The sequence below is a fragment of the Dermochelys coriacea genome, chromosome 4 (assembly GCF_009764565.3).
Source record: "Dermochelys coriacea isolate rDerCor1 chromosome 4, rDerCor1.pri.v4, whole genome shotgun sequence".
NCBI classification, from domain to species: domain Eukaryota; kingdom Metazoa; phylum Chordata; order Testudines; family Dermochelyidae; genus Dermochelys; species Dermochelys coriacea.
In genome coordinates this window covers 92219480-92232989 of record NC_050071.1, presented here as the reverse complement: position 1 = coordinate 92232989, position 13510 = coordinate 92219480, and the positions used below count along the sequence as shown (strand labels likewise).

Here is a 13510-nt window from a genome sequence, read left to right as displayed (position 1 = left end):
CCATGTCTCTTCTGTGTCTCAGTTTCCCGCACCTGTAAAATGGGATAATGATACTGACTTCCTTCATAAAGCACTCTGAATCTACCAAGTTAGGTATTATATTATTATTAATAAGAACACCACTCAACAGGGATCTCAGGGAACATCACTCCACCTGGTAATCTTCCCAGTCTCTTTAGAAATGTCCACTTCCACCCTCTCCTCCCCCACACACTCTGTGGGGTAGGGATGTCGCAGAATGTCCTTCTGTCTGCCAGTCCTCTGAGGTTGGAGTCAAAAGTCTATTAAACCTATTTGTCAGGGCTGTAATAGGAGTCACTGGCTGAGTCATGACTGACTGTCACATGAATCTATGAGCATCAAAGTCTTTAAAAAGGAAGAGACTATAACATTTGACATCTGGGGATTTTGGTGTGGAGCAGGGGAGGGTGAGTGGGTGGATGGGGGAGCAAGTGGGTGGATGTAAAGATAAATGGCTTTACAAACTTTATTGAGAGCCTTTGTAAAGCATTATATAGGACTGCCTGGGGCTCTATTGGGAAACGGGATTAGAGACAGCACTGCAGGGACACAAAGTATCAGACTGGTAGACTGGCAGTGAGCATTCTGAGCATTAGCCTACAAGGGCAGGACAGGAAAACAAGGGAAAAGAAAAGAGGTTGCAAGTCACCCTGTAAAACTTTAACATGCTTGTGAAGGAAAAAATGATGCCTGGACTACAAAAAGATTATGTAAGGGAAAGAGGCAGCACCAGAGATTTTGTGAAGTGCCCTAAAACTTTGACGTCTGTTATTTGGGTTTTCTATAGACCATAACGTGCCATATTAGCATGACTCTTCCATGCTTTCCCTCTACATTTGCCATGAAAAACTTGCAGCACCAACACTTGTTCTTAAGACAGTTATTGAAGCTTGGACAGAGCCTGTGGGCCTTATACCTCAATATCAAGTCAGCTCTAAGCAGTCCACTACAAAACTGATGCTGTTGGATGGTGCAGTAGCTCACTATTAGCTCTAGGACAAGGAAGATGAAGACAGATATCAGAAGATTCCTACAAATTCATACAAAGTCTGTATTCCTGTAATAGAAATAATATGCACACGCCTTGTGACCTCAAATGGAATTTCACAGACACTTCAATTTAAACACACTGGGTTAGATAAAACAAGTTTATTAACTACAAAGAGATACATTTTAAGTGAATGCAAATCAGAAATGGTTACAAGGAAAAGATAAGATGAAACTGGTGCCTAACCTAAACTATGTTAAATTCAAAGCAAAGTTTTTCTCACCACATGCTCTCAGAAGTCTTATTGACCAAACTTCTTAGGCCAGGACCCCTTCTCCAGTTCAATGGCTGCTACCTGTGTCCCTTCTGGGGATGACACAGTTAAGCAATGAACAGAGAAAGAGAGGAAGAGAGGAGGGGTTCCTTGGGGTGTTTGTCTCTTCTTTTTATGGTGTCAGTCCCCCTCACGGAAAACATTTCCAGCTGTGATTCTGGAGACAAAAAATCTATGGAGAAGGATGTTCCTTGCTGCTTTTCCTTACCTATTTGAGGTTTCTTTGTCTACCCTTCCCACTTGATGACTTTGTTTATTGATTAAATGCAAAGTAAGCAGAATGCACATTCTTTTGTTTGAGACAGACGTGTTTGCCAACTTCAGTTCGGAACATGTGTTAAGATCACCATATAGTGGAATCTTATAATTTCACCTACAGTGTTGTCACACATATTTTATCAGGACAATATTGACTAGCAAATGAGTTTTCAGATGATACCTCACAAGGCATTCTTTGTACAAAGATTATTACAACAGTGGGTAGGGTGTGGACACAAGCATACATTCTGACACAGTCCCCCAGACCTGAGCCTACCAGATCTGCAAGACATAGGCATCTTGTAGTTCTTTCCCCTCACTAAAGAGCCAGCTGACACCGTTGCAAAAGTTAATCTTTTTTCACCTAATTTTAGAATTTTCAGGAAAATTTCTGTTTCCACCATGAACTTTTTTTTTGTTTTTTGTTTTGTTTTGGGCAAAGCAAGTCCTCTCCCTACAATAAATTATGAAGGCTGTGGGGGAAAGGAAATTTATTTATTAAAACCAGGATGCTTTATGACTTTTACATAAGGATGTAATAGCCACACAAGCTGGAAAAAAACCTAGGTGAAGCCTCTTTCTGTTTTTAATTACATTTGGAAAGCAAATGTACCGAGTTGGGTGGATGAGTTCTATAGTGCTGTGTTTGGATTGTTGTTACAAGGAGCCTGCCAGTGTGTTATAAATCCCATTGTTGGAGGGGTTTATATTTCCATTATTAAAATTGATGATGAACCTTGGCTCACAAGCTCTTAGGTTTGCAGCAGTTATATGTTTGTTTAGAAGTGTCGGATTATGATCATTTTGAGAGCCACTATTTTAAAATTGGGTATGTTTTGCAATTTAGATTTTAAACTGAATTTGGATTGGATGACTATTCGAACTGGAGTTCATTCTGTTGGTTTTAAAAAATATTGGGGATTTGTTTGCTTTTTTTATGGTTGTGCCTCATAATTTGAGAAACCATGTGCAACAACCATAGTTAATGGCACCTAAGTAACATGGTGATGGACACATAGAAATACATAGATACAGATATGTAGCTAGAAATATTTTTAAATAACAATCTAACTAATTTAGCTGAAAACCAATCCAATCAATGTCTTTGGTTTCTAATACTTTTTATTTTGGGGCGGGGCAGAAGAGAGGAGGGAGAGGAACATTAACAAGTATTTTTTATAAAATGAATGTTTCAGGAACTCTTGCCATTGATTACAGGGGCTCTAAGATTACAGTTGAAAAAGAGTTAGAATAAAAGAAGGAAGTGATGGGTGACTGTAAATGGGGAGACTGGGGTTCCCTCACCTTGGATTCCCATCTACAATCAGGTTTCAGAGTAGCAGCCGTGTTAGTCTGTATCCACAAAAAGAAAAGGAGGACTTGTGGCACCTTAGAGACTAACAAATTTATTTGAGCAGAAGCTTTTGTGAGCTACAGTTCACTTCATCGGTTGCATCATATGCAAATAAATTTGTTAGTCTCTAAGGTGCCACAAGTCCTCCTTTTCTCTCTACAATCACACACTCCTGTGGCAACTTCAATATCATGTGCTTATTTACAATGTGCTATACAAGCGCTTGTTCCCCATAGCCTAAGGCTTTTACCTCCTCTCCAGACACAGTATGTGAGGGAGAAGAGCTGTCACCTCCCTGAGATCATGGACTTCTCTAGCCCTTCCATCCTCTTCCTGTCTCTCTCTTCACTGTTCTCAGTTGATAAGCTGAATCACCTTGTTAATTGATTAATCACCTGGCACTTAATCTATTATCTCATCAATTTGCCCCATGTGGGGACTCTTACAAAGTGCACAGAGTGGGGAGTCAACCTTAGGCCACATTGACACTAGCGAGCTTACAGAGGCACAGCTGTACCAATGCAGCTGTGCTGCTGTAAGATCGCTTGTGTAGCCACTCTATGTGGATGGGAGAGCTAGTCCATGCTGGTGCTTCCATCGGGGTAACTTATGTTAGTTATGGAGGTGTTTTTTCACACCCCTGAACAAATTAAGTTATAGCAACAAAAGAGGTAGTGTAATCATGTCCTTAGGCTCTAGCACAGTGATTTGCACCAGTGAAAGCCAGGACATTTATTCAAAGCAGCCTAATCTCCTTTTTGTGTGCGCCAGTTAATGTAGATTTAAAATATAAATCATGACCCAGGACCTGGAAAATGGGACTTTTAGGTCCAAATTCTACCTTGAAGGTTTGGCTGGAAATTGTTGTCAGTGGGGTATGGGCAACAATTTTCACACCTAAACATTAGTGATTTTCTGGCTTTTTGCCTTTTGCCTGTGAATAGCATTGTAGGAAAACTCCACTAGATCAGTATCTAAAGGAAATAATAACACTTCCCTTTTTCCTGGAGGTCTTAAACTTCCCAGTCTGGTACATTTCTGTTACATAGGGTCCTGACTACCAGTTGGACTACTGGGATGTCTTCTTACATGTCTTATCAGATGGCAAATGTCATTATGGTGAGAGTGTGTCAACTCTGTGTGTGAGTTTAACACAGTTGTGGTTTTACATATGATAAAGGAAATTGTTGGAAAAGTAAAGAAACAAAATATATTCATTTCCATCAAGGTGCATAATTATCTGCTGGTGTCTCCATTCTTGTACTATGGACACATTAAAAATGATATAATGTAAAAATACTTATCTTTTTTACAGATCCAGATATGCCCTTCGTTCCTCTGCTACCAGAGGATCAATTCATCCTAGTAGAAGATGGTGATTCCACCATTATCCCTTGTCGTACAAGTGATCCTAATGCTCAAGTAGTTTTAATTGACAGTGAAGCCAAGGTTGTATATGCCTATTATGACAGCAAACAAGGCTTCCTAGGAAATTTTCCTGCAGGCTCATACATGTGCCAAACAACTGTTAAAGGAGTGGAGTTCAAGTCAGATCAGTTTTTCATCTACATTTTGAAAGGTACTCTTTCTCATTTTTTAAAGGAGGGTAAAAATATTGAGCCTGATTCTCTTCTTGCTTACACCATAATTGCGTAAACGAAATTGGAATCTAGCCCTTGAAGTCCACCATTCGTATACTGCACATGGTTTTTAAACTTGGTGCACTCTCTTTCTTTTTCCCTCAGCTACTTCAGAGCTGCCAGTTGAGATTGAGGCCCTTAAAACTGTATATAAAACAGGCGAAACGATTGTTGTAACTTGTGTGGTCTTTGACAACGAGGTGGTTAATTTACAGTGGAATTATCCAGGGAAAGTGGTAAATATCTTGTTTTGTTTCTGCATAATTGTAGTTATCAGTTGGTGAGGAATATGGGGATGCGAAGGGATCAGCTCTTCACTGTTAGAACGAGGACAGAGGAAGAGAGAAAACAGAACCGTTTCTTTTATTTTCAGGTTATCTCTATAGAAAATCAGTATCAGGTGTTAGAATTTATGTTAGTAACTATCAAAGCATTCGAAGGAGATCAGGGATGACTGGGAACATATGAAGTTATCAGGGAGTGGAACTGTAGCACTGAAGGTATAAAGCTCTGTGAATTTATGCTCTAGAAAGCCAGGTGGAAAAAAAATGGAATGTTCTGGAAATGTGTCCAAATGTCTGCATATAACACTGGTGGTGAAGTGAATCTGACTCTAAAAATGACTCTCTTCAAGACGTAGTCTCAGACGGGCTGATTTTTCTCAGTTACACTGGTGTAAATGAGGAGTAACTCAGTTAAAGTCAGTGGAGTTACACTAATGAAAACCTGTTGTGAGAGGAGAATCAGTCCCAAATTCTCATAACATGTGTTCTGAAGTGAAGGTTTCTCTTCAGTGAAATCCCATTTATAGTCAGTGCTCCACATATAGTGTGATTGTGCTGCTGTGTAAAAGGTCTGATAATTGTGGGTTATTGTAAAGTTGCAGAATAATTGTGACTCAGAAATGCAGCTTTCATTTAAAAAATTTAAGAGCCTGAAAAAAAACCCTACTTCATATAGGAAGGTTTCATTTTATTTTCAGTTTTACATATTCATAACCTCAGTCTCCTGCCAATCGTTCTAGTTTCACACAATCCCCAACATATTTTTGGTTCCCATCCCTCAATATGCAGGTGCTATCTTCCTTTTGAACATTTTTATTCTCAGCTGAACACCTGCCTCACTCCCCGCCCTTGCCAATGAATTATTCTCCGAATTAGCACACACCAAATGTAGGAATTAGGAAATGGGCATGATATGTCAGGAAAAAGGTATTAAGAATTCACCTCACCTTGTGGGAACTGATCAAAGAATATTCAGAACCAAAATCAACAGCATCACCACCAAAGCCAAAGGATACACTCCCTTAGCTTGCTTTAGCACTAAAATGCTCTTTCTGGCTCTCCACCTAATTTTTAGATGGTACTTTACTCCAAGTGCACAACATATGCAGTTTTTAACCTACCTACCCTTTGGTCGTGTATTCTTATGGGCACACCTGCTGCATCCATGTCTGAAAATTTGTCCCTAACTGATTAAGCCATTCTTTTTGAATATGGAATTTGGACCATATAGCAGTAACTCTTTCATTGCTCTCCTTTAAATGGTATTGTAATTCTTTTATACTGTATTTATTTCCTGCAGCTGGGTTGTTTAAGATTTTTTTTTCTCTCTCCAAAACACAGAAAGAAAAAGGTGTGATAAAAGTTGATGACATTAAAGTTCCATCCCAGAAGCTGGTTTACACTTTGACTATTCCTGAGGCTTCAGTGAAAGATACCGGGAATTATGAATGTATGGCCCGACATGCAACCAAGGAGGTTAAAGAAAATAAGAGAGTAGTCATTACAGTTCATGGTACAGTCCAATTCTAGTATCCAAAAATTGTTAGCATGCTGGCAAATACCGTTTGAAATAAAGTGAGTAGTATTATTTATGTGAATCGGTATTATTTACAGATAAAGGATTCATTCATCTGGATCCCCAGTTTAGCCCTTTGGAAGCTGTCAATTTACATGAGGTCAAAAATTTTGTAGTGGATGTGCAGGCGTACCCAGCTCCAAAAATGTTCTGGCTGAAGGACAATGTGACTCTGACTGAGAATCTTACAGAGATTGTTACCAGTTCAAACAAGATCAATGAGACAAGGTAAAGAAAGGTCTTGCCAAGGTGACAATCTGAATTTCTCTTCCAGAAACCTTGTGATTTCATTTTATCAAATCTATGACTAGAATTTGGTGAGAAAAACCAAGACATTATATAAAACCTAATCTTCCTTGCCTTGCTATAGCCTTTCATCATCCCCTCCTCTTTGACATCCTGTCCTCCATGGACTTCCGTGTCACTGTCCCCTCTTGATTCTCTTCCTGCCTTTCCTACTGTTCTTTAAATGTTTCCTTTGGGGGCATGGCATTCCCACTCCTCCTCTTCATTGGAGTCTGTCAAGGCTCTTTCTTTCCACCCATCCTCTTCTTCTTTATACCCTACACTTGGGTAGCCTCACTCTCTTACATAATTGTAACTATCATTTCTCTGGTGGCAATTCTCAGATATACTTCTCCTATTATGGTTCATTCTCATATCTCTCACTGTGTCTCTGATAACTCACCTTGGATGGCTTGCAGTCAACTCAAGCTTATCAAACCAAATCAAGCTCATAATTTTTCCTTCACACATTGTGCCCGTATTTCATTTTCCATTGCTGTTGACAATGTTATCATTTTTCTGTCACCTAGAAATGTAACTTGGGCAGCATCTTTGATTCCTTCTTCCTCTTTCCCTCCGCATTCTACTGCTGCTTTCTACACAGCATTTATAGATTCAAAAGCCAGAAAGGACCATTGTGTTCATCTCGTCTGACCTCCTGTATAACACAAGTTATAGAACTTCCCCAAAATAATTCCTAGAGCAGATCTTTTAGAAAAACATCCAATCTTAATTTAAAAATTGTCAGTGATGGAGAATCCACCGTGACCCTTGGTAAATTGTCTCAGTGGTTAATTACTCTCATAGTTGAACATTTACACCTTATTTCCAGTCTGAATGTGTCTAGCTTTAACTTCCAACCATTGGATCATGTTTTACGTTTCTCTGCTAGATTAAAGAGCCCATTATTAAATATTTGTTCCACATGTAGATATTTATAGACTATAATAAAGCCACCCTTTAACTTTCTCTTTGTAAAGCTCAATAGATTGAACTCTTTGAGTCTATCACTATAAGGTGTGTTTTCTAATCTTTTAATCATTCTTGAAGCTTTTCTCTGAACTCTCTGCAATTTATCAACATCCCGCTTGAATTGTTTGTACCAGAACTAGACACTTTATTCCAGCAGCAGCCAAATATATAAGAAAACCTTCCTCATTTTCCATCCTATCAGCTAATTCACTTGTCCAACTTGTAATCATCTGCCACCTTGACTACTGCAACCTTCTGCAATCTTACTACAGTCCTGTCTTCTGGATACTAACCTGGCCCCTCACCAGTCTTTCCAAAATGCTGCTCCCAAAATAATGTCTTGGTCATCATTTTGATCACACCAATGCCCTTTCTAAATCCCTGCCGGGTATAATAATGCTTGCTTGCTTCTCATACAAGAGAATTAATTAACATTTGAACAGCACTTTGACAGGAAGAGCACTATAGAAATGCAAAGTATCACTACATTATAACCACCATATACATTAAATATTTAGATTTTCTACTAAAAATTGCTTGATTTTTTGGATTAATTTATTCTTATGTTCTGTAAAATAATGTGTACAAAATCTCTTGTTCCTATAGGGTCCAAAGTATATTAAAACTGATTCGGGCCAAGGAAGAAGACAGTGGAGATTATACTTTGGTTGCTGAAAATGGAGAAGAGACTAAAAGCTATACTTTCTCATTGCTAATACAAGGTAAGCATATCAAGAACCCCATTGGATTGGGCAGAGGTAGCCGTAGACAGCAAAGACTTAACTCCATTTAAACACCGGGTGTCCTGCTAACCTACAGGTATACTAGAATGAAAGGCCTGGAAGCCAGGAACGGCTGTGTTCTAATCCTGACTTTGACTTCTTCAGTGGCCTTGTGCGAGTAGTTTCATCTCCCTGTCTAGCCTGAGTTACTCCATCTGCAAAATGGGGATGACATTTATTAAGTTACCTCACAAGGGATTGCTTTGAAGACAACGAGTGCTAAGTGTTATGATTTCAGCAGCAAATTAATTTGGCTGCTTCCCTGCCATGTCGCTTACTAACACAAGACTAGCTGATTGGCTGGAGCTGGATTGGTGTTTTCCAAGAGTAGTTCCTACCGGGTATGTCAATTGTACTGACTGGTCACTCAGGTAAGACCCTTAGGAACAACAGTTCACCTTTTGCCACTCCACACTTAAACAGTTTATCATCCTCTGCAGAAGAAGCACATTGTGGAAACAATATTTCCAGTATTGCCGGTCCCAAAAATTCAAAATAATGAGTCAGATCCACCAAAATCATGAGTTTATTTGCAACTTTTTTGGTCTATCTTTTGATTTTTGAACTCGCCCTTCCATGCCAATGTGTGTGTGGCAGTTACAGTGTCGCCAACTCTCCCAAATTTATAAAGTGATGTGACTTTGGTCCCCTCTGCAGGAGTTCTCACTGGCAACCTGATGGTGTGGAGCTTCCACCTTCTCCCCAGACCTAAAATTCTAACTAATTACATCAGCCGCACATCTGCCCATCCATCAGTCCAGCAATTAATTACCTTCCAGCCACCACATCAGTTCTGACCTTTACCCAACTCCCACATCAATTCTGTCTCCCTCAACCCAACACCTGCTGTTCCCCCAGCCTCACCTCTGCTCCTTTTACAGCTCCAGAGGTTTTTTACCCCACCCCCCACCCTCTTCCCATATCCAGGCTGGATGTTGCATGGATGGTGAGGAGAAGGGGGAAGGAGCAGAGAGTAGCCTGACACAATTTTCACAAGGAGGGAAGGGAGAAAGGAGCAGAGACACCCTGAGGTGCTGAGTGCTTTCTGCTCTCTCCTCCTGCGAAAATGGTATCAGATTCTCCCTCTCTTCCCTCCCCTACCTGAAAAGTCCTCTTGGCTCCTGAGGGGAGGCCAGAGAGCTCTTGCTGCTTCCTGCAGGCGCTCCCATGTTACAAATAAGTAATAGTAATAGGGATATTGCTAAATGGCTGAGTTCTGGGAGGTAGGTGGGAGGGGGCCCGTCTGGTTTTCTCTGTATTTTTCATCTTTACTCTCTCTGTGCTCTCAAATGAGGCTGAGTAGGGAAGGATAAGGCTCCCCCTGCATCCAGACAGAGACATCCAAATTGCCACCCAGCTGGTGTCTCTCAGGAGCAATCTGAGGCTCTCAAGCTTTCTGTATGCTCCAGGACCAAGCATACCCCTTCCACAGCACCCCCTTCTGTGACTGTGCTGTAGCCTGGGCCCTGTTCTCCCCTGCAGGATATAAGTAATTTCATCAAAGTCAATCTGAGTTAGTCATATCCTTCAGGGGAAAATCAGGCTCTGGAGAGCAAGCAAAGAGCTTAGGACCCAGACTTGGATTCCCTGAGGAGCAGAGCAATGTGCTGTTGCAAGGCTGCTGGCCAGACAAATGGAAGCAATTTTAAACATCTGTCCTGTTTCATTTGTAATTCTAGTCCAAATAAAGGGGGGGAAATTCTAACATGCTCTTTTCAATTCATTTCTAGTGTCAGCTTCAATTCTAGACCTGGTGGATGATCATCACGGCTCTGGAGGGGGACAGACGGTCCAATGCTTGGCAAAAGGGACGCCTTTCCCTGATGTGGAATGGCTGATATGCAAGGACATTAAAAAGTAAGAAAAACAGATGTGCCTTTATCTCCAAATGTGAACGTTTTTCCTTGACCAACATAATTTAAGCTCGTGACACACTCCTTATCAGCCCTCTGGAAACTATGATTCTGGTTTGTCTTGCCAAAGTGACAAGTTGTTTATGCTTCATCAGCATATGGATGGGGTGGGGATTAGTATCATCCCTACTGATTTTGTCCTGTAGAACACATACGCTGTATCTATTTAACAGGTTTCTCTAAGATGTGGTACCTAATTAGTGATGAGTGAGCCTCAGGGAAGTTCAGATGAGCAAGTCAGATGCTTATCCACATATCTTTTGAGGCTTTCCTGCCATCTCCTGAACAGACTCATCTATCCCATTACTCTTTCACACACTCCCCCATCCGACCTTCTTCCTGCAACTGAGCCCACCACTGATAATAATATTTTTTACATTCAAAGTGCGTTAGAAATGTTAACTAATTCATCCCCTCACATTTGTTGATCTAGTTCCGGGGTCACTCCTTCTCCCCCTCCTCTGGAGACAATCACACAGAGAGACAACAAGCTTGGTGGGGCCCAGCAGCCCTGGTAACCTCAGAAATGCTTTCTGTTGTCGTTATACCCACACTTCATGCTACTGTCTGGGATTTCCCCCTCTCTTCTATCCCAAAGAGATTTGTGGAGCACTGGGACTTCAGAGGCCAGCCATGAATTCTGGGCTCTAGTGAGAAAGCCCCGGAGCAATGCAAAGTTTGGACTAAGCAACAGTGAGCTGCTGGGCTCCATTACTGGTGCTTCAAAGGTGGTAGTGCTGGTAGGGATCAGAAACTCATTGGATCTAGGAGGAGGGGAGCCAGAGAATTGTCAGGAAGTGGGTACAGACTTAAACATCTTTGGCCCTTAAGATAATTCTTGCCAGGGAAAGGGAGTAGGAAAGGGTGCTTAGGGTGATCCTCACTTTGTTTACACTTGTTCATCCATACATACATCTGATGTCTATATTCATGGTTATTCGATTTCTGCAGATGCAGTAATGATACCTCATGGATGTTTCTGACTAACAACATCTCAGATGTACACATGGAGGCTCATCGGGTTGATAAGGACCAGGTGGAAAGCCAGGTGACCTTCCAAAAGGTAGAAGAAACCCTGGTAGTACGGTGCATGGCGAGGAACACTCTTGGTGCCGTTACACGGGAACTGAAGCTTGTGGCGCCTAGTGAGTTAACTTTGTCACTCCTGAGAGATTTAAATAGCCATTTCAAACTCCCCCTCAAATAAACCCAATCAAATCTGGAAATAATTATATGTGTGAATGTCTAATAGGTAAAATACCAGCTCTTTGAAAGTAAATAATGATGAAAACAGATTTGGCAGCTCTTCCCCAGAAGTTTGAACAAGAGCCATTCTCCAGGTCTTAATTCTGAATCCATCTTTCCCATATTATGTGATTCCATGATCCATCTCTTCATTTTAGTTACTAATGGCCATGGAAGTCTCTTCCAGGCAACCACTGTTATTGTTCCTGAAATAGGAAGGTAGGGTTATTATAGGCAGTGAATGACTTAATGCCCCCTGCCTCTGGAGACTGCACTTTTCACATCTGCAGTGCACAAGAACTTTGATGGCAAAGGAGGTGGGAGTCTTACTGTCACCTACAAACTCGGGCCTCTGTCATAATCCTCTGCATGGAGGCAAATCTAAACTGAGGCCTTTTCTTTTACTTCAGCATTGCGATCAGAATTAACTGTGGCTGCAGCAGTCCTAGTGTTAATAGTGATTGTGATTATTTCACTGATTGTCCTGGTCATCATATGGAAACAGGTAACTTAAAATATGTAATTTCTTTACTGAATTGAATTAGTGATCTGACCCATTCTTAAATCAGGCATGAGCCTGACAATTTATGTTTCATTTATTGTGCACGGCAGAAACCAAGGTATGAGATAAGATGGAGAGTCATTGAGTCTATCAGCCCTGATGGCCATGAGTACATTTATGTGGACCCAATGCAACTGCCCTATGACTCAAGATGGGAGTTTCCTAGAGATGGATTAGTACTTGGTAAGAACTTTGAGATCCTCTTCTTTTGTAGAGATAAGACGTTGATTTAATGCATGTGGGGAATCAGAGCTCTTGACCTGCACTCATTGGGTGAGCTCTGTGAAGAACCAAACTGTTGCAGATAAAGTCTGTTTATATAGAAAGAACTTTCTATGTTGCTAAATGGAATGATCAGACCACAGCAATTCTATGCCATCCAGTATTAATAGAATTCTTAACCTGGTATATAAACAAAACCAGAAAAGTCTTGCAAAACATCTAGAAATCAGAATGTCCTGGCAACTATATAAGTACCACTGCCCTGTACTGGACAGAAGCTCGGACATGCCCAAGTGTGCTTGATCATGTCACCCTCTAGTGTCTGGACCAGAGACCATATAAACCCTAATACTATTAAAGTTCATGGAAATTCTCCTTTAGTGGCATTGGTAGGAGCTTTGGATTTGGGAACAGAAAGTGCCAGGACAACTGTGAATCTCTGTGGCCATGGCTGGCAATACAGCTGATAACCATTATGTTCTGTGCTGATGCAGAATCTTTACAAAATTATTAACAAAAACAAACAAACAAACAAACAAACTGATTTTTCATGGAAAATTATTCTGAATACAACAAAAATCCATCTATCTACTTACCTATTTTAGCTCCTTGACTTTCCTCCGAAATCCTCTTCTCTCTCCTATTTTTGTCACATCACCATCCTCCCTGACACCCAGGCTTGAAACCTGGGGCCATGTTTGACTTCTACCTCTCCTTCACCTCTCACATCCAAGGTTATTCCATAATATTTCTGAGATCCAAATTTTTCTCTTTCCAGACAGCAAAGCTCTCTCCTGTCTTGATTACTATAACCTCTTTGTCTCTGGCCTTCCTTCTCTCCACATGGCTCCCCTCAAGACCCTACAAAACTGTCACTGTCTCTTTCAGTCTTTCCTTTGGCTATCCCTGCTTTACTGCCTCAAGTTCAAGCTCATTGTCCTTGCTTTCAAGGGTCTGTGGAACTGTCCCTGCCTACTTATCTGCCTGTATCTCTCCTCATGCTACCCATTGATCACACTTCTCTACCAGAGATGTCTGCCTTGAGCCCCATACTTTAGTGTCTCTTATATCCCT

The 13510-nt window shown here is 40.9% G+C and overlaps 1 protein-coding gene across 2 annotated transcripts in view; it reads left to right on the top strand.

The window, feature by feature from the left end:
- PDGFRA (platelet derived growth factor receptor alpha) overlaps positions 1-13510 on the top strand; it is a 47246-nt gene that overhangs the window by 12166 nt on the left and 21570 nt on the right. For both annotated transcript variants that reach the window (XM_038398600.2, XM_038398602.2), the window contains exons 4-12: positions 4271-4534; positions 4701-4831; positions 6221-6392; positions 6494-6683; positions 8319-8434; positions 10225-10351; positions 11359-11552; positions 12063-12157; positions 12265-12397. In XM_038398600.2, the coding sequence (XP_038254528.1) occupies positions 4271-4534; positions 4701-4831; positions 6221-6392; positions 6494-6683; positions 8319-8434; positions 10225-10351; positions 11359-11552; positions 12063-12157; positions 12265-12397 (1422 nt within the window). The remainder of the gene's footprint in view (positions 1-4270; positions 4535-4700; positions 4832-6220; positions 6393-6493; positions 6684-8318; positions 8435-10224; positions 10352-11358; positions 11553-12062; positions 12158-12264; positions 12398-13510) is intronic.